The sequence below is a fragment of the Podarcis liolepis genome (genome assembly GCF_965112155.1).
Source record: "Podarcis liolepis genome assembly, chromosome: 11".
NCBI classification, from domain to species: domain Eukaryota; kingdom Metazoa; phylum Chordata; class Lepidosauria; order Squamata; family Lacertidae; genus Podarcis; species Podarcis liolepis.
Window position 1 is genome coordinate 33752941 of NC_139565.1, and position 21798 is coordinate 33774738.

The following is a 21798-nucleotide window of genomic DNA, read 5'->3' on the forward strand; positions in this document are numbered from 1 at the left end:
TAAACTCATATATGCTTACACAAGCTATCCTGGACTGTTACTTTTTATTTTTGGTTAAGTACTCTTACTCAGTTTTATTTTCTCATACACCATTGTGTTTTGTTTTTGTTTAGTTTCTGGAAAATTTTATTGAATGTTGTTTCTGAATGTATATATTTTTAAATGTAAACCAATTACAGCAGTCTTCGAAAATCAGAAGGGCTGTCAGCCAGAGATAGAGCAGACTTGAGCCCCATTGGCGCCATACATTTAAAGCACTTTAAACAGTCATGGCTTCACACACACACACACACCCAAAAATCCTGGGAACTGTAGTTTGCTGAGGTGCTGAGAGTTGTTAGGAGATCCCTACTCATCCCATAGAAGTGCAATGCTTAGAGTTTCTTGTTTAAAAGGGTCGATCATTAAACCACTTTGTGAATTGTAGCTCTGTGAGAGGAAAAGGGGGCTCGGAACAGCACTCTTCCCAAACTAACACTGTTGTCATACCCTCCAACATTTCTCTGATGAAAATAGGGGCATCCCATTCCATAATGATAATTTTACTATTTATGCCCCACACATCTTACTGGGTTGCCCCAGCCATTCTTGGCAGCTTCCAAAATATATAAAAACATAATAAAACATTAAACAAACTTCGCTATACAGGATTGCCTTCAGACGGCTTGGGGGCTGGATAACTCCATACCCTACAAATGAAAATAAGGACGTCCTAAGGAAAAGTGAAACATTCTGGGATCAAATCAGAAACTGGGATGGCCTCTCTAAATCAGGGACATCCCTGGAAAATAGGGACACTTGGAGGATCTGTATTGTATAGCCTGGCAAGTATAAGGTTCTACACCAACCCCCTCCGTCTTTATCTATGAATTCCGTCCCATCACTGAGGGAGCCAAAGGACCCCACTCTTTAGTTAATGTGCACAAAACATATTGCAAAACAATCACCTCTTGAACATGTGGTAATAGTCTTCCACCCAGAGAGCTAATGCATTCAGTTGCTAGGCAGTTATAAGAGCTGTTGAGCTGTTTAATTAATTTAAAGGGAGGTAGTTATAGGCAGGGATCCCAGAGAAGCTATAAATTCTATATCCCACCTCCTGGAGCTCACAGTCACATTTTTCCCCTCTACACTGAATAAAATCTCTTCTCTTTTTTGACCTCCATCAGAATCACAGCCTTCCCGTATTCAAAGGACTCAGACCTCTGGGTTAAAAATCTGTGCTGTTAAACCTCATCTTGTTATCCATTGCAAAAAAATGTCTTTTTTTTTTTAAGATGCTCAGCACTTGAGAGGCAACAAAGACTTTTGCTATGACCATAATACCAACATACTTCATCTCTGCAGAACTTTGTCTCTGAAGCATGTATCTTAGTGTTAAGGTTTTAGTCTTACTAAAATTATTAAAAGCTGCAACTGGATTTCTTATGGGCAGTGCCAATCCTGTACAGTGGTACCTCGGGCTAAGTACTTAATTCGTTCCAGAGGTCTTAATTCGTTCCAGAGGTCCGTTCTTGACCTGAAACTGTTCTTAACCTGAAGCACCACTTTAGCTAATGGGCCTTCCTGCTCCCGCCGTGCCGCCAGAGCACAATTTCTGTTCTTATCCTGAAACAAAGTTCTTAACCTGAAGCACTATTTCTGGGTTAGCGGAGTCTGTAACCTGAAGCGTATGTAACCTGAAGCATATGTAACCCAAGGTACCACTGTATGTGTTGGATTTGTGACCATTTTGCTTATTTGCCTTCAGTAGCAGTAAAGCTCTGCTGGATGAGATACAATTGCCTCTGGTCTATTTTGGTAGATCCTGCAATGTGTTTAAGTTTTTATTCTGCTAACTATATGTTGGTTTTTATCTCTGGATAAATATGAGTAGAATTTATGACCATATTGTTAACTATAATAAATATAAATCTGAGCAACTCCCAGCCCAATGATCAGCTATGAAGGCACAGATCCATATGTGCTTGTTATACTATAACCAAAATAGAAAAACCTTAGAGAAAAACCTTCCACAAATTAATTACTCCAGGATATTGCAATGCCAGCTTGCAACCCAAAGATCCGCCCATGTCTCTTCAACAGCCCCATAACTCCCAAAAGGGATATTCTTCCTGTTCATGGAAGGCACTGTACTTGTATGTAGTCATGTTTGAGAACTATTCATCAGTGCTTTGTGGTCCAAATACACTCTAAGCACTATCACAAAATTCAGATAAGTGTGAGCTCTGAAGGCTATCTATGTTTCAATGAGCACATTAGCCCAGCAGACTAGATTCAGGCCACTTTATATCAGAATTCACAAATTTCCCAAGCATTCCTAATCATGTCTAATAAACCATTGAGGTATATCTTGGGTGAGTTTACATAGTAGTGTTCAAAGTCATTTAAACTAGTCTTCATTGCCTCATATTTTGATACAAAATTCCATAAATCAGTTGCACTTTGGGTGAAGAAATACAGCTTCCTTGAGCGAAGTAGTAAATGAAGCAGGAAGTCGCTGAAAGCAATCTTGGCTTCCAGGTGACAGTTCACATCATACAATACATATGCATGCAATCATCAAACGTGATGATTTACATATGGAGGACTAGGACAACATTTGCAAAGGGCAACAGAAAGTCCAACAAACTTATAGTTTCAGACCACATACAGTTTTTCCACAGAAGAGGCTATTCTTTTCTATAGTATCTACAACAAATGTTTTTGAAACGCACAGCTTCCCTCAATTTTTGCAATTCAGTTTTGAATATGTAGAAAAGAACAGCCCCTTAACTACAGTACTGTGTGAACCTCTTCTTCCCCTGTCCAACACACACACACACACCCCTTAGGTACACATAATGGGGTCACCAGCTATTACCAACATGGAAGTGCCTTCTGTGCAGGACTTTCATCAGATGTAAATCAGCCCTTAGGATCACCCCGTCAACGTATATAGATTGCGAGAGCAGATCTGCAGAAATATCCAGGTCTACCAGCAGAAACGTGCATGAGGTTTTGACAATGAAGGTAATAAATTGAATTCTAACAAAAACCTTTCTGTTCTGCCAGATGGCTTGTGGTCTGAGTTTGTACAGTAAAGAGAGGGAGGATGTAAACCAGGCATGGTGAAGGATCAGTTACTGTTCAGGCTCTGGCTGTAAATCATGTGAAACTAGGCAAATGTACATTCCATCTGCAGCAATAATATTTAAGAGGGCACATGCATCTGAATGTAGTAGCATGAAACACCCACAAACACATCAATACATGCTTCTTGTTAATACTCACTGGCCCTTTCGAAACAAATACCATAGAGCTAGAGGCAATAGCCATTCCACCCCTGAGGCATCTACAAATCTCTTGACCAGGGCCGGCCCAAGACATTCTGACACCTGAGGCAAACCACAAAATGGCACCACTGCGCCAGGGGAAAGGGGGCAGGTGAAGATTTACAAAAGGAACAAGTTGGGAATGAGTATATGCAATCTGCAACAAAGGGAAGCCAAGGTTGCATTCAGCGACTTGCTGCCATGTGTACTACTTCATTCAAATCAACCTTGATGGTGGGAATCAAAGCAGAGGAAAGGGTGGGGGAGGGGGACTGTGGAAGGTTGAGTGGGGTAGAAAATGAAGGGGAGCAGAAAAGGGGACAGCAGAAAAGGGGGAAAACAGCATTCCCTTTAAATTAGGTGAGGTGTAAGAGGCATACGTTAGCTGCTGCCTTAGATGAAATGGAGAAATCATGGAGTGTTGAGGCAGCTTCTAGGCACAGTATTGATATGTTGTGGTTTATTCCAACTCCACAATTCTATGATTCTATGATGATGCCATGAGAGGAAAAGAGAGAGGTGTAGGAGGAGGCTATATCTGGATAATCTTTCCTCCCCCATATGAAAGTTTTGGGGCAAAACCCAGCAATTTTGAGCCTCTGAAATGAGGCTCTCAAACAGATAATGTGGCACCGCTGCCTCGCTTGCCAGTTGCTCCCAAAAAGAAATTAAAGCAGCCATCACAAATGCTTAACTATGGTTGAATGCAAATGAGCAGTGTGCTAGTACACGCTGCTCAAAAGTCCCTGTGTTTGCTCTTCCACCACTCCTGGACGTGCTGCACTGGGAGCAACAAACCACAATGCTTGGCATCCAAGCCCAGGCTCGTGCTTAGTTTCCCCCAAATGAACCACAAGCAGCAGGCCAAGAACAAACCCTGGCTACCACTTGTGCTTTGTTTGGAGAGAAACAAACCATTAGTCTAGGTCTGAATGACACGGCAAGCCAAGGCTTGCGGTTTGTTGCTCCCAGCATGGCCTGTGAGCAAAGTGAAGAGGGGACTTTTGAGTAGTATGTCCCAGGACATGGCCCATTCACATGAAACCCTGATTAAAGATGCAATTGCTTAATTGTTTATCATGGTGTGGAAACCAGGCCAGTGATGAAAACCACTGATAAAATTACAACAGCAGTCGTCCTACAAAGAGCCTTATTATTTTCAATATAAATGTATTTTTGTTGTCGTAATTGAAATGGTAGATGGTATTTGCACATACCAGGGGAAATGTGGCAGGGAGGTTTTAAGAAAAACTGGGTTTTAATATGGAAAAATATGAAAGTGTAAGGCAGGTCAATTAATTTTGATTTTATACATTCTTCTTTCCTGTTAGGGGATTACACCCAGTTGCAAATATTTAAATTATGCCTCCATTTACGTCACACATACATTTAGCTTGCTATTAAAGGTACCACCTTAGCAACAGACAGGGCAAATCATGATGGAAATCTCCACCTAAGTGGAATATATAGTCCATAAAAGTCTGTCAATGGTTTAATCCACAAACCAGTTGAACCAACTGAAGCAACGTAAGGTACAGCGTTCTTTACACAGAAAACACTTCTGTGAGGGAATCACCATGCAATCTCTGTGTAGATGGTCACATGTGAATAATCATGTAGCAATGCGCATGTGTGAGATCACAAGTTGTACTTCTTTCCAAACAGCAATATTGTAACATCTGAAGTCACCATAATCCAGTCTGAGATTAGGCTGGAATCCTATGCTTATTTACCAGGTATTGTCCTGTTGGAACCTAGTGGGAAATGCTTTGTACTGTAAATCTAGGAGTTCTGGTTTAGCTACAATCAACTATTAATGCAGTACAGTGGTACCTTAGGTTACATACACTTCAGGTTACATACACTTCAGGTTACAGACTCCACTAACCCAGAAATATTACCTCAGGTTAAGAACTTTGCTTCAGGATGAGAACAGAAATCATGCTTGGGCGGCACGGCAGCAGCAGGAGGCCCCACTAGCTAAAGTGGTGCTTCAGGTTAAGAACAGTTTCAGGTTAAGTACGGACCTCCAGAACGAATTAAGTACTTAACCTGAGGTACCACTGTATTCGGTTTGCCAACGGACCAGAAGATAACAGGCCTGGTTGATGTGTGTGATGTGCAAAAGTTGGCGTATAATAAAGATAACCATTATCTCACTTCACAATGGCTGCACAGCAAACTGCTCTTATAGGCACAGCAGCAGTGGGTAGCTAAATAATTGACAAGCAACTAGCGTAGGCTAGCACCCCCTCTATAGGCCAGGCATAGGCAAACTCAGCCCTCCAGATGTTTTGGGACTACAACTCCCATCATCCCTAGCTAACAGGACCAGTGGTCAGGGATGATGGGAATTGTAGTCACAAAACATCTGGAGGGCCAAGTTTGCCTATGCCTGCTATAGGCCATTCTGGGTGGAGCTGGTGGAGGTTAGAGTCCAACAACATTCTGAGGGCACCATGTTGTCTGCTGCTGGTCTACAGTGACTGACAACGACTTCTCAAGGTTTCAGAAAATAGTCCCTCCTAGTCCTACTTGGAGGAATTTAGGAATGTCTGCATGCAAAGCATGTACTCTACCACTGAAGAACAACATAGGAATATAGGAAACAGACACATTGGTCCTTCTTGCTTGGTACTGGCTGGCGCTGGGTCTCCAAGGTTTGCTGCAGGGTTGTCTCCCAGTCCTACCTTGAGAAGTTAGGGATTAACTTGGGACTTTATTCAGCTCCCATTCAGAATATTAACTAGCAGTTACATGAGGAACAGAGTGCTCTCTCGCTGGCTAATTCCCCCTGGGAATATAATCTGAGAAGAGCACTGTCATCTATGTTCCCAACAGGAACTCTTGAACCTTTGCTAGCTCTTGCATGGTGCTGAAATGCTTCTTTGCCCCAACATCGTAGGTTGATAACGGCACAAGCTTTTACTCCTTAGTTATTTTTATTGTCAAGCAGCTGTTAAAGGCGCATAGGAACCCTGTCCAAAAAGGGGCGGGGAAGAAGTGGCAACCCTAAATAAATAAATATACAGAGATTTTCCTTCATTTCTGTGTAACTAGGAGCCATCAGGGCAAAGGAACTGCACACACAAATGCACATTAAAGTTATGAAGGTCAGACTAATTGCTTTAGAATAATTGCCATATTCCCACTGCCACAAAACATCAGGACAACTTCTCCAGTTCTCACAGAAGCCAGCTTCAGCAAATATTCCTGGTCCACAATGTCCTTACCTTTGTGAAGTGCACCTGTTATGGCTAAGGTCCAACACATCCATAAGAGATTTTTTAACATCTTGACCTACAAAAAATAAAAACACAAAATAAATTAAATGTACTCTGCTGTGGTCTAATAAAAGCTTCTAAGTAAATACTTGATCTGGTAATTATATATATTTATCAAATTACAGGCTATTTCGTTGTCTTTATTCTAGCTCTTTAGACAAGTGGTTCTATCCAGTGCCTTTCCATCCTAGTCACACAGACTGCAAGTGACAAGCGCCATTAACATAGGCGTTTCCCCATAACCACATACGAGGAATCTCTCTTCTGTCATTATGTTTGTTATGGCTGATGTGCGTATAACCTAAACATAGAAGTTGAATGGTGCTTCAGTATATATGGAATAATTGACAGTTTCATTTATTAATCAATTAAAAGTCATATTATTGAGTTTGATTGATTAATTGCAATTAATTAATATCCTTTAATTGGGGGACAACCCTCTGCCATTTTTTGCTTCAGGTGCTCTAAGTCACCATGTGTCAAGGGTGGTGAAACCCAGACTAGCTCTCTCTTTCATGCTATACATTTAAACCACTTACTGGTATATAGCACACAGCTTCCCCCAGAGAATCCTGGGAGCTGTAGGTTATGCTTCACAGAGCTACACTTCTCAGTGCTCTTAACAAACGACAGTTCCCAGAATTCTCTGGGGGAAGGCGTGTGCTTTCAATGTATGGTGTGTCCAATACCTTCATACTTCTGCATCTATCTTCTGACACTCTCCAATAAAGGCGAATGTTCTCCCTTCAAATAGTACTTAGCAGTGGAAACTCACACTCCACCAACAAAGCACCTTATAAACTGTGGCTAAATATAGTTTTGTGCTTGGTCCACTACTTAGGATTCCCTGCCACTTGCCCTTCTTCTGGACCTTGCCTAAACACTTTACTTTTTCCATCTCACCACTTCCTCTTTTTTCTTACTCCACAAAAAGAGCATATTTTATTTTGAAATTTCTATACTACAGGGAAAATGAGAGAAGCCTGATACCTAAAAACCCGACAACAACAGCAGCAGCAGCAGCAGCCAGACCATAGTCATATTCTGAAACCAGCTTTGTTGGTTTATGTACATCAGAGATGGAGAAGCTGTAGCCTACTAGATGCTGCTGAACTACAACTCCCATCATCCTGGACCACTTGCCATGCTGCCTGGGGCTGACAAGACTTTAAAAGTCCAACCAAATCTGGAGGTGTACAGGTTCCTCCCCTTCAGCCCAATCTAGATGGACAGATCAGGAGAGGCAGAGAAAAGGACAGGGGAAACATGATAAGGAATATAATGAGGAAGGAATTAGTTAAGACGATCAGTTTCTTTCTCTCTCTTTCTCTTGGAGTTTAGCAACAACAGTGAAGCAGAGGAAGAGCATGATGGTGTTTCCAGAAAACATTTCCTTCACATTCACTGCTGAGCTTAGATTTCCTGTATAACATGATCAGAACTGCAGGAAACAAATCACCCACATTCATCACTGTCAAGTAGTATTAGTAATGCAGTGGTAGTTAATTTGAGTTAAGGGAGACCTACAAACCCAAGGGAATCCTAAAACAAAGGACCTGGTGGTACACAACTAAATTTCTCCTAATTAATAATTTTTCTGACACTGGAATTTTGATAGTTGAGCCAATTAGCTGCCCTTCCTGCTATCTCCACTCTCCTGCGAGTCAATCCAAATGCAATTCCTCCCTGCTGGAACAAGTCTTGATGTGTCTCTCTCTAAATTCTGTATGGCTTTGCCAAAACATGACACTTGGATCACTCTTTTAAGTTCTGGGGTGCTATATCTATATGGGGGAATGGGCTATTCCTTTTTTTCTTTTTCTTTTGCTATGGTAATCCACAAGGGCAAGTTTTGTGTTGGAGAGAAGTAGCTATGTATACTGTACTGCAGTTTTTAATGGGTATGGACAGAGACTGGAAAACCAGGAGTTAGGGCTTGGGAGGCATAAATCTCTGGTCCATAGTAAATGGAGCCCAAATGCTAATCTCAGAACCAAAAATGCATATAACTCAGAGTAGTAGATTGCTGCTGAAAATGTACCAAGTTCATGTTACTTTCCAAATTTCCTCTGTCCCCGCTTCACACCATTGGTTGTCTCTGGCAGGGATGAAGAGGACAAAGACTTTTTTTGTTCTAATGCTGTAAGAATACCTTACCACCAGAGCTAACACCAAGACAACAAATAAAATTGACTGCAAGACACAGCATGACATTCAGTGTTGTATGCCAGAGTTATTTACATCAACACCAGCCCACCAGCCCCATTTTGATCCATGACCCATGCACAGACATTCCCCCAAACAGGGGTGTCTAACAACAAATCCTCCCTCCGGTGGATCAGTACCAGTACCATACCCTCCAACATTCCTCAGAGGAAAATAGGGACATTTCTCACTTCCCAACCCCAATTATTCCTCCCCACGCCCTGCAGAACATTTCCTATCAGAAGAAGGGTGATTGCTAGCACCACCAAACCAATGGGACACAGCACCCAGGCCCACCACCTCCATTATTTGATAGATTTACAAAAAGAAAAACACACCCCAACAAATAAATTTTAGAAAGGGGCAAGACTGGGCACAGATAAACAAAGCATTTTTAAAAAAGCATCAGAACTCCTTCTGCTCTGCTCTGCTCTGCTCTGCTCCCCCTTTCTTCCCACCCAGGGCAGCCTCTCCTCCTCTTTGCCCACCTCCAGCAGCTGCTACGAACTGCCCAAGGGAGGAGGCTGGCAGCGGCAGCCATGGAGAGGCCATGGATGCTCCTTCGTAGCCACTGCAAGCACTGCTTGGGACAAGCTCCATCTCCTCCTCCTCCTTCAGCTCAGTGGCAGCAGCACCAGCAGGGAAAATAGGGACATTCTGGGATCAAATCAGAAGCCAGGATGTCTTTTGAAATTCCAGGACAATCCCTCGGAAATCAGAACACTTGGAGGGTATGCGGTACAAGAGGTTAATGCTGAAACTGTGGAACTGTGAAACACCCCTCTATAGCAGATGGCAGAAATGATCTTCTCCATATAGAAGCCAGGGTGAAAAGCCTGGGGCACGATCCGTGCAAAAACTGTGGTTCCAGTTGACCAACCTCTATCCTCAGTTACTATTCTAATTGGATGTAACGCATTGCCGTTCATTGCAGTAGCACCCAGAGTAACTGGTTTTTAAATTGTATTCCTAGCCATATACTGGGAGAACAAATGCACCATATAGTGGTACCTCGGGTTACATATGCTTCAGGTTACATACGCTTCAGGTTACAGACCCCGCTAACCCAGAAATAGTACCTCAGGTTAAGAACTTTGCTTCAGGATGAGAACAGAAATCATGGCACGGCGGCGCTGCAGCAGCAGGAGGCCCCATTAGCTAAAGTGGTGCTTCAGGTTAAGAACAGTTTCAGGTTAAGAACGGACCTCCAGAACGAATTAAGTACTTAACCTGAGGTACCACTGTATTTGAGTCTACTTTTTAACCAGGTGCCCATAAGCCCTTTGGACAAAATGGTAGGCTCTTGTTGCAGCTGGAAGAGAAGATGCCTAAATGGCAGTCTGTATTTCAACTCCAGTTTTCACTCAGGAGTCTTTCTCTCATCTTGCTTTTAAAGAATACAATTTCCTGTTTTCACATGGTCGCTCTCACCCTTAACACATTTATTACGTGTTCCAGCTTGAAGAAAGCCAAAGCCTTAGGTAAAGTCAACATCATTTTTAAAATAATGTGAATAAAAATCACAGGGCATAGCTATACATTTTTAATATGGGTGGGTTTTTTTTAAAAAAAAACAATTAGTCAAACCGCCACTCCAGTTCATTAGCAGATAATAAGAAAACTTCAAATGTTCAGAATGACTTGGGAATCTAACCTCTGAGGGTGAATTTTTATTAATCCTGTGTAATATTAGCCAGCCGATTTCAGTAGCAGCACAATACATTCAGTGAGAAGGCATATTAAAAAAAGAATACTCCTGGGGTACTTCCCTCCTATTCAGGTGACTAGGCTGCGGCTGACCCAGCTTATTTCTAGGTCATTTGGAAGCAACCCAACCAGAATGAGGCAAGAAGTTGAAAATGCTGCATACTCTCACCCCTCTTCAACATATTGCCCTGCCAGTGGAGTTGGATGGACCCTGAACACACAGAATGCATGTGAAAGCTTCTTAAAGTGACCTAATTTTGATAGACAGATACGGGGCCTATCCAACCATTAGGCAGGGCGAGGCTGCTTCCTCAGGCAGCAGATGTCCGCAAGGCAGCACTTCTATGGTCAATCTTCCAGGGAACATGCACCAATGGGCAGAAGCATTCAAGCATCGCCAGTAAGTGGAGAAGTTTGTGGAGAGTCCTTAGGGCCAGACAGAGCTGTGTTTGGCCCAGAGGCCTGATTTCAAGCCACCTTCCGGTCAGGGTTCAGGACTGAGGCTGCCTTAGTTGATTATGTCTTTCACTGAACAAGAGGAAAGGATGGGTATGATCCATTTGATTCTCTTGGCTCTCGTGCTGAGGATCACTCATGCTGACATTCACACATTGAATGTCACTCTAAGCCATGGTTTGCATATCACAGCAACAAACCATGAAGGAGCAGCATGCTTATGCACATTCTTCAATCACCTTCCTTTCACTCTGCCCTGTCTACAGCTGCAAGAAACAAGCCACAAGGCTTGCCTTAGTGTTACATGTGAAATGGTCTCATGGTTTCCTACAAAATGAAAGCAGTAAGCCAAGAACAAAGCTTAAAGGAGGAGTGGCTGAGCAGCATGCGCCATCGTGTTGCTCGATCATGGTAAGCCATAAACTATGGCTTTTCATGTCATGTGGCTACGGCACATTATGAATGCACACTTTGGGGGGTCTACAAGCTGGAAAAGTACAATGTGTGAGGCAGCCTCCAATGAGTAGATGAGCAACCGTCTGCATAGCTCTGAGAGAGCATGCTGCAATTTCAATCTCGTATCAAGCCAGTGTGTGCACAAAAAATCTGAGCAAAAGAGATTCAAGGAGATGCTTCTTGGACAGAAACATGTCTGAGCTTGGAAAATGAACAGGAACAGCGTCTGTTAAGAGCTGTGACTTTTCCCATCCTTACGTTGCTTGTCAGAACTGTTTGTTCCTTGATGGAAGGAAGTTTTGCCTGTCCCCTGCTCCTTCCTCCGTTTTTCAAAGTCTTCTTGTTGTGATCAAAGATGTAATAAACCCTTGCTCCTTGGGCCGCAGAGTCTATCAGAGGCTTGTCTCTTCCTGTTCATCTGCTGTTGCTGCTGTGAAAGAGCCCTGGGGATCTCTATTCACTTAGAAGAGTCTTACTCCTTTTTTCAGACACAAAATGTGCAGAGATTCTAATCTAATCCTCCCCAAAATAGACATGCAGATGTTGTTCCTTCTGGTTTAATTAATGGCTAAATCCTACCCCAAGTATTTTATGTGAACTGAAGTACCGCAACAAGGTTGTAGAAAAAGTATAACAGGAAACAACCTCTACTGCTAGATTTGCTGAATCTACTTCAAATAACTACATTCATTCAAGCAGAAGGCTATAGCACTGTTTACTTTGATGCTTATATCAGGATAGTTTTGCCTTCCCATTTCCTGTTTCCAAAGGTTGGTGTCATTTTATCCATTCAGTTTGTTTAATTTACATCCCATCTTTCCTCCAAGGAGTTCAAAGTATCATACATAGTTCTCCTCCTCCCCAGGTTATCCTCACAACAAACCTGTGAGTTAGGTAAGGGTGAGATTGACTGACCAGTGAGCTTCATGGCAGAGTGGGGATTCAAACCCTGGTCTCCCAGGTCCTAGTCCAACAACCTAACCACTACACCACACTGGCAGCTAGACTTGCTCACTAGTGACTATGCATAGGATTGTAGTCTTGGTCTTTGAGAAGCCATGGCACTCTGGCATGTTTCTTGTTTTTAGTGAAGTTCGGATGGAACTATAGCTCAGTTGGATAGAGCATGGTGCTGTTAATGCCAAGGTTGCAGGTTTGATCCCCCTATGGGACAACTGTGTCTTCCTGCACTGCAGTGGGTTGGACAAGATGATCCTCAGGGTCCCTTCCAACTCTACAGTTCTAAGTTGAAAAGCCCAAGTCTCGGCATGGACTATATGGGCATAGACTCCAAGCGACCATTTCCTTACTATGCCCAGCTAACAAGCTATGATGGAAATTATTGCAGCAGCCCTAACATATACTTGCACTTTGTATTGTTCACTATCAACTCATCTCCCATCTTTTGAAACTCTCTGCTGGACCGTTAATTGCTGAACACTGATTAGTTTCACCATAAACGCTGCTGCTTAAATATTCTCCTCTCGGTTTAATTAACTTTGCCAGTTTCACCACATTACTGCCAGTTGATTAATTGCTCTGTTGCTCACAGTTGGTTAATTTCGGCCATATTCAATTAATCATAGTCTCTTGATGAGCTCATTATCGCTTGCTATGGACTGGCTGCCAGAACCTCAAAACGACTGACTCCCCCAAGGCACGCTTTGGTCCTTGCTTCTGTCTCTTCACACCATACTTAAAGTGTTCTCTGAAAACTTCTGAAAGGTTTGTGTCACATGGAAGAAGCCAAGGAGTGTCACACAGATCTACATACAGAGCAGAAACCTCCATAATTTCTATCTCACCAAGTAAAAAAAAAAAGAGCTCACCAGCCATGTGTGGAGCCAAGCACTGTCAACCTTCTGTTTTTGCTGCTTGACAGGAGCTGCAGAAATGAGTTATTGGCAGGCCTGGTAGGCTGTGCTCAAATTATTGGGTTACATCTTGTGCAGATTTGATGTGTGGATGTCGGGAAGTCAAGCCCTAGATATCCATTCTCCCCGTCACATATATATATATACAGTCATGTGAGGGAGGGGGAAGTGTGGATGGACCCTGGTTAGCTCAGTTGGTTAGAACGTAGTTCTGATAATGCCAAGGTTGCAAGTTCAATCCCCCTATGGGACAGCTGCATATTCCTGCACTGCAGGGGTTGGACTAGATGATCCTCAAGGTCCTTCCAACTCTACAATTCTATAATTCTATGGACCCACTGGCCTGTCTCCTCTTGCAGCTCCCTGTCACCTGCACACACTCACAGAAACACACAAAACACTGGTATTCCAGGGTTCTTAATTAGACAGAGAATGCATTCAGACATGGGCATTATTGCATTAGTTTTCCTGGTTACAATGCTAGTGCTTCTATACCAGTTTCTAATGTTCCTTTTACACTGCATTACCCAATGTGTTAAGGAACTGTGGCTTTTTCATCAACATACTGTACTGCCATGTCACGCTGAATTTCAGTGGGTGTGTTGTGACACAACAGTTAACATCACTGGACATGTTGCCACCCATTACACACATGTGGGCTACTGTTTCCCAGTGAAAATGTCAGGAAAGAACTGTAGTCAAGAATATTACCCCAGATTTCATCACATGGCACGATCCATGGAAAACCATAGGAAAATTACAGCACAAAGCTCCCACGATTTTCTAGGTTAACGAGGTTGCAAATGGATTTTTTTCTGGAAGCAATTAAAACAGAATGAGTGCTTAACTTCCATTGAATCCCGATTTTCAGAAGCTGCTTTTGCAACATGTGAAAGAGCACATGAAACACAGAAATTATCCAATAAAGAAATTGAGAACACAGAATAAAGTGTCATCTGAATGCAACCAGAGACTCTGCACAACTAAAGCAAGGAAACATTCAGTCACAGATGGACCTAGCTACCAGTAGTTTGTTCCTGCTCTAAAGGGTAGGACCCAAACCAATGGATTACAATAAGGGAGACTCCAACTAAACCAGAAGTGGTCCAACACACAGCCCATGGGCCACACGTGGCCCGCAAGGCTGATTTTGGGGGCCCCAGGGAGAGTACTGGGACAGGAGCCCTGGATGTGCCAAGGTGGTGGCTGCCTGCAGCGCCAGCAGTGCTCAACTCCACCATATTGTGTGCGGCTCTAGCCTTGCCAGGGCAGTCGCTGTCACCAGCCCAGGTGCTTCAGGGGGAGGATGGGCAGCACAGCCTGAGACCTCTGGGTATTGGGCGGAGTATATATATTCAATAAATAATAATAATAATAATAATAATAATAATAATAATAATAATTCTACAGCATTATTATTATTTTGCTGTGAGGCAAGCCAGCCTAGCAGACTTTTGGCCTGCTTTGGATAGATGGGTGGGTGGAAAGGGGTTCCTTACTCAGACCCTCCCTACATTCTAGAGCAGTGTTTCCCAAACGTTTTTGGGCAACGGCACACCTGTTTACTGAAAAAAAATCTCGCGGCACACCACCAGTAAAGCCCCGCCCCGTGACGTCAGCGCGCAGCGTCACGCCGGGAGGGACGCACAAAAGTGAAAGTTTTTTCCCTCGGCAGCTCCTCTCAGCTGCGCTCAATCCGCCTCGGAGCGCAGGAGCGATGCCTCTCTCTGGCTCTCCCTCCGCGCAGGCTGAGGGAGGGAGGGAGGGGCGTGTGTGACCCGTCTCTGCTGGGAGACCAAACCCAGCGAGGCAGAGTCGCGCGGAGGCGCCCAGGCAGCGCTGCCGGCTGCGAGGAGGAGCGCCAGGCAGCAGCAGGAGGCGCGGCCTCTCCTCGCCGCCGCCGCCCCGCCTCTCGCCGCCCGACTCGCCCGCCTCCCTCCAGGCATCTCGCGGCACACGAGGCAACGTCTCACGGCACACTCGTGTGCCGCGGAACACCGGTTGGGAAACACTGTTCTAGAGACAGTCCCAGATTTACAGAAGCCGTCCTGGTTTCTGATTTGATCCTGCAATGTCCTGTTTTCCCTTAGGAAGTCCCTTTTTTCATTGGAGAAACGTTGGAGGGTGTATTCGTAGGAGTAGAATGCCTTGCCCAAGGGCAGTCATTTGGTCAAATCTCTCTCTCCTTTTAGCTAACATGTAAAAAAAAGCGCCCCAAATTCATATTAAGGCAATGCCTTCCTTAGGCCAACTAGAATGTCACAAAAAGAGTGTGGAAGCTTTTGAGTTCTCCATAACTCATCATACTATGGTAAACAAAGGAAGTGTGAGGGAGAGAGAGTTGGCTGGTGGTGAAACATCTGGCAGCATCTGGTCTGATGAAGAGTTCTGAAGAACTCAAATGTTTGCACACAATTTTATGGCATGTTGGTTGGCCTAATAAAAATATTGCTCTACAGTGGAGTTTGGATTTCTTTTACTTATGGGCCAGTACAGTTCCAGTGAGTTCCAGCTGGAAAAAAGCTCTGGTTCTAGCATCTCTCAGGTGGGCACCATTGCCAGTCTAAGAGGACAAGGAAAGTGTTCGTGGTGAGTTCAGACACCATTTTTCCTATAAAAATACCACTGCTCCTGGGTATTGATATTTTAATGAATCTGTCCATCTCCACACCAGACATTTAAAACACTGTTATACTATTTTAACAGTTGTGGCTTCCCCCAAATAATCCTGGGAGATGTATTATGTAAAGGGTGCAGAGAGTTAGGAGAACCCTAATCTCCTCACAGAGCTACAATTCCCAAAGTTGTTTAGAAATTGCTCCCTCTTTCCTAGGGAAATTTGGAGAATTTAGCTTGCTAGGGGGAATTTCAGCTCTCCCATAAACAAATGACAGTTCCCAGGATTCTTTGGGGACAGCCATGCCTGTTTACAGTGCTACGATCCTGCTTTAAATGTAGAGTGCAGATGTAGCCTCTAAAGCGCCTGGAGCAGCCTTCTTCAGCCTCTCCAGATGTTTTGGACTTCAGTTCCCATCAGCCTCACCAGCACAGCCAAAGGCCAGAATGCTGGGAACATTTGGAGGGCCCCAGGCTGACAAAGTCTGTCCTAGAATATCTGCTCTCCATTCTTCAAGTGGGTCAAGTCTTTTTAAAAAGCTGTTAACAAGAATCTTCAAAACTACACAATAAAACTATTCGGATTCACCCCCCATCTATCGCCAAGTTGCTAAATATTCCTAAAATGTGCAAAGATATAATGAAGTATGGATCTTTCAAATGCATTTGCAGGGACACCTGTTAGCCGCCACTGTATTAAGAATCCTTCTGCAATAAGGCTGGCATGCAAAAACATGAATGTGCTGGAGGAACATCAGATTTAAATATTAAAGTTTGAAATGATAAGATACTCTTCCCACCCACCCCCAAAATTGTATCAGGGACACTCTTCCCGTTTTATGTGACAAGGAAATAGGAAGGATGTTTCAGATGATACAGAAAAGAGATGTCTACTGTATGTCCAGTGCACACAATCAGTTCTGAAAAGAGAAACCTATTTGAAATATTCCAGCACTGCAGGGAGTTGGACTAGATGACCCTTGTGGTCCCTTCCGTCTCTACAATTCCATGATTCTATGATTTAAAGAGACAACAAATGTCCAGCTCCTAGGCACTTTGTTATTGCACAAGGTTTGTTTGCAAGCACTCAGGTCAGCTTCAAATGGCATTATGTTCTCTGCTGCAACACTTGATGCAAACATCTCTTTTCCACATTGTGTGGGATATCCCTGAATGATGGAATATCTCAGAAGATCCGAGGATAAAGAGGTGTGTGAAAGCAATCCCACATGTTCACCCTGTTTCAGTACAGGGAGGACCAAATGATGATGAATACTGGCTTGCTTACGGGGGCCTATGCTGAACTCTACGTTATGCCAAACTTCTCCGATTCATATCACCGTCTGTCCCCATCTAGAAATAGCCATACACTGAGGCAGTCATCATAACATTCATGTCGTTGCAGCAGCAGCAGCAGCAGACATCCGTCTCCTTTCCTGCTAATCCTGCACCTGGAATGTCCCTCCATATAGAGAGCTCTTTCATTCTGATCATCAGCGGGAACATGGCCATTGATAGGCTGCCATGGGATGCGACAACATCGGAACTGGAGGGAGTCTACGAAAGAGGACTGCTCCCATCTCCACACAAAGGCACTGTCTGATCATTCCATCCCTGCAGGACTCCTCGTTTGCATATCTACCCAAGTGGTTACACCATTGCTGCCTATCCATCACTGAGGCTCAGTCCACCCAGACAAATGGCAGGTCCCCCTTGAGTTCCCAGCCTGGCATCTCTCTCAGCAAGGATTACTGAGAAGATTACCTGGGTCAGTGCATCCATCTTGACCCCTGGTCCTATTTGCCTTTGCACTCTGGACTATTTCAAGGTGTTTATTGGCCTCCTGTGATGTTTGCAGACTAGGACTTAACACATGATGATAAATAAGTACTAATGACTAAATCATATTTATGTACAAAGTCAGAGTCTGCATGGAGAACTGGGAGGGGGAGCAAAGTAGAAGAAGAATCTCTGTGCATTTAGAAACCCGCTGCCATGGCAGTGGAGGGTCATTCTGAGCCCATAATTTCCCATCCAAATCCTAGCATGACAGGGTCACACATTTGTGCACTTTGTGCTCTGTGGGGAACATGCTGTCAGGTTTGATAGAACTGATGCATTGCTTTGGAACACTGTGGTGTGGCTGAATATGGCTCCCTTTCAGCTTCCCCCCCCTTTGGAAAAGGGAGGTCTTGTGCCCCTTCCCTTCTAAACAGGTAACGAGTTTCATCAAATTTGACATCATCCAGCTGTTGGGTGTCTAGGCCATCACAACATACTTAGGGTACCCTTGAAATTCCAAGGGGGAGTCATGAAGCCCATTGACAGAGGGGGAGGCAGAGTCTATCAAGGAATCCTGAAGGCTCCAGACAGAGTCACAAGAAAAATTAGGCTCCAGAGCTTGGTGCAGGGAGGATGGAAGCAACATCAGCTGTGGAGAGCAATTCCAGGGATACCAGTAGCAAGGATGAGTTGTTGGGAGTGTTGCAATGGGTCTCTGTGCGACTGCTTGCAGGGCCTGTGTGTCTACATGTGGACAATTGGGGAATGTCAGCTGAGAGGATGTAGTTTTCCCAGGGTGACAACATGCCTTTGAGAGCTGGCAGTATGTGGATAAGATGTAAAGGTACAATTGGTCGGGTCAGAGCACTGGTACATAAAAGGCAATTTATGATTCAAATCTGCCCTATACAGGCAAGCTGGCATCTTAAGGAAGATGACACAAAATATATTGGTTGTGCTGCCCTGATATTTTCTATAGTACTGTATCCTCATTCCTCATGTTCCCCAGGCAGCTCAATGTACACAGCAAAAACAAGTGGGGTGGGGTGTTGCCATATCCCTGTGCTGTGCAATACATTGATCCTAACCACTTGTTGTAGAACAGGCTCAAAAGACAAGCTATGTTGGTTTTCAAAGCCAAAGAGAGAGAAAAAAAGCATTAACTGTGCTGTGATACTTGAAATTGTACTGGGATATATTTAAACATTTTTCACATGGCCCTGCTATTCTGAAGGCAACAACCTACTTCACTGGCCATTCCCAATCCCCACTACAATCCAGTTTTAGAAGTGGACTAAGACAAATCAACAACAAAAATGTCCGTCGCTGACGGTAAGTCAGGGTGACTAGATGGAGCCTCCAGATTCAGGGGCACTATACCTCTGAGTTCCAGGTGGTGGGGGATTAAAACAACGGAAGAGGGCTGTTGCCTGCTTCCCCAAAGCATTTGGGCGGTCCCTGTGGGAAACAGGATGCAGAACTAGACAGACCCTTTGCTTGGTCTGATTCAGCGGGCCTCTCTGTAGCACCCTGCTTGTGGTTAACGCTTAGCTGGAATGAAATATTCAACGCAGCAATAGAGAATTTAAAATAATTATTTATTTGTCAGACAAATAAATGAGAGGCACAGTGGTATATGGTTACCAAGCTCTGGCCTGGCCTCCTGCCATTATGGCCAGCACTTATATTCCCTTAATCCAGCCCCCTTTGCTCCTCCTTGGGCTGCCTCTGTCCAATCAGCCTGGTTGGATTTCCTATTGGCTGATTGCTATAACCAATCACAAAAAGATACACCCATATCCTTCTGTCCTTATAAGGAACACAAACAGCTATATATTGTTACATCTATAAATGACAAATAAGTAGTAATATATCTTACATGTGTCTCAACAAGGAATCTTAATTACCAGCTCACCTCTTGCCCTTCCTGCCCTATTGCCTTCTAAAACAAATGGTTAATCTTAAATTTTTATCTTAAACATATGTCAAGGATCTTGAGTTTTACATCAACATTGAAAGATATCCTTCATTTGAAGGTTTCTAAACAAATGTCTGGCAGCTAATATATCAGGACAGCATTTGATGGCGTCTTCTTGTCTGGCAAGAGGCTGGACTGGTGGCTGACTTAATTTCAAGATAAATACAACTCTTCTAGCATTTGTTAAATCCTTTGCATAATTACCAACATATTTAATACACAACACAGATAGCCTCTTAAAAGGAATAAGGCCTTTTTAAAGTAGAGAGAGAAAGAAAGAAAAAAGAACTCAGTTTAGAACAGTTTCAGAAGCAGCCTCTTCAGTTTACATCTCCCCCTTTCACCCTCCTTTCCAGCCTCAAAATAAAATAGGAAGAAGCTTCTTTTTCCCCAGCCAAGCCAGTTGCCTTTTCTCTCAGTTTAAGGAAGAAACAGCTTTAAAAAGACTTCCCAGCTAGATGCTTTAAAAAGACTTCCCAGCTAGATGCTTTTTCTCCCATTTACCTCTGGCCTTAGAAAATACAGCTCAAGGTTTTAAGAGAGGCCCATGGTATCATTTTACTGGGAGGCACATTGGCATTTTACTATTTACTCATTCCTAATCATGTTTATCTCTGCCTTTGTTATCTTCTATAACATGTAGGGTCAATGTCATTACTCAGTCTGTAATTTCAGCTTTTACGACTTTGAGAATTGCTTTCTGCTATCAATCAAAAAGGGGGCCCCTTGTCTTAGGAGAATGGCCAAGGTTTTCTCTGCCTGGCATTGAAACATTTGAAAATCTACTTTTGAAAATCTAAGCCCTCTTTAATATACAAGTCCTGATCAAACATTAATAAAATGCAGGCTTATGCCTGATGCCTCATTCCCCCCTTTCAAGCTCAAGGACCTTCATCCCAAGTGTCCTTGATAGCTTGACCTTCATCATATTCCTGAGGTAAAGCTCTGTATAGGGCCATGATATGAGGTAGAGTTTCATTTGAAACCATCTTGCTAATTGTACTTCTAAAACATGAAATGATACATGGCATCATACATAAAACCATTACCACTACTGTCAAGAAAAACAAGCAAGACAATAGTATCCCTTTGAGTCCTGTGACATTAGGTAACCAATTGGTGAGCCATCCCATATCCCATCCTTCCCATGTTTGTACTGGGACATGTGCTATATTCTCCATCTTTGTGGCCAACACACGGATTGCCTCACCATTATCTGAAATGTTAAAGCAACAGGCATTCCCTGTCAAGTTCAAGACTCCACATAGGCCTCCCTGCTTGGCAAGTACATAATCCATTCCCATTTTCAGCTGCAAAATGGCGGCTCTACTTTCATCCAATTGTTGTGCAATAAGTCTCAAACTCCGGGCCGTTGCATTGGTTACAAGTTCCACTACTGCTTGCAATCGAATTATTCTGTTTAGATTATAAATAGGATCCCGTGCCCCTTGTATGAGCTCACCAGGATTCCAGGAGGCAGGATCATAATAGGCTATAATGCGCTCTGGTGGCCAATCATCAGTACCGCTCCAACTTTGGGTACTTCCTCCTGCTATATGAGAAATATCAGCGTTTCTTCGTGTTCGCTTGGGCAAATTAGTAGGCATAATCCACATTGGTGGTAATACCCATCCCAGGAAACAAGTCCCACTCCATTTGGAGGGGAGTTTCTTGTATGCCCATTCTCCACATATCCACCACAACCATCGTGTCTGAGGTCTTTGGTACGTGGAGTACAGAAGGCGAAATAGCAAAAGAGGTAGAGAGTTCACAGTGCAGTATGTTAGATTGCCTTTTTCTGTCACAGTTATGTTCCATACCACTTTCCATGCATGAATAAAAGGAGGTGCACAGGGCAAGGCATCCCGAGTTCGATAGGTAGTATCGTGTGCCCAGGTATTCTTAATATTATCCCAAGTATAGTGACAATGAGAAGAGCCTATCATGGTAGAATCAGCTGCATCTGATGATTTATGTACACAGAATTCCCCTTGTACAGGTATAACTCGTAATGGTTTAGTTGAGTTCCATCCGGGAAAATTCTGTACTTCTGTCTGGTTTGGTATTTCGCTTACCATACCAATGGCATCTAATGGTATCGGTAATAAGGGCATACCTCCCTCTGA

The 21798-nt window shown here is 43.5% G+C and overlaps 1 protein-coding gene across 5 annotated transcripts in view; it reads right to left on the reverse strand.

Moving 5' to 3' along the window:
- VCAN (versican) overlaps positions 1-21798 on the reverse strand; it is a 136618-nt gene that overhangs the window by 102183 nt on the left and 12637 nt on the right. For all 5 annotated transcript variants that reach the window (XM_083465112.1, XM_083465111.1, XM_083465109.1 and 2 more), the window contains exon 2: positions 6548-6614. In XM_083465112.1, coding sequence (XP_083321238.1) covers positions 6548-6608 — 61 coding nt within the window. In that variant the 5' untranslated portion in view covers positions 6609-6614. The remainder of the gene's footprint in view (positions 1-6547; positions 6615-21798) is intronic.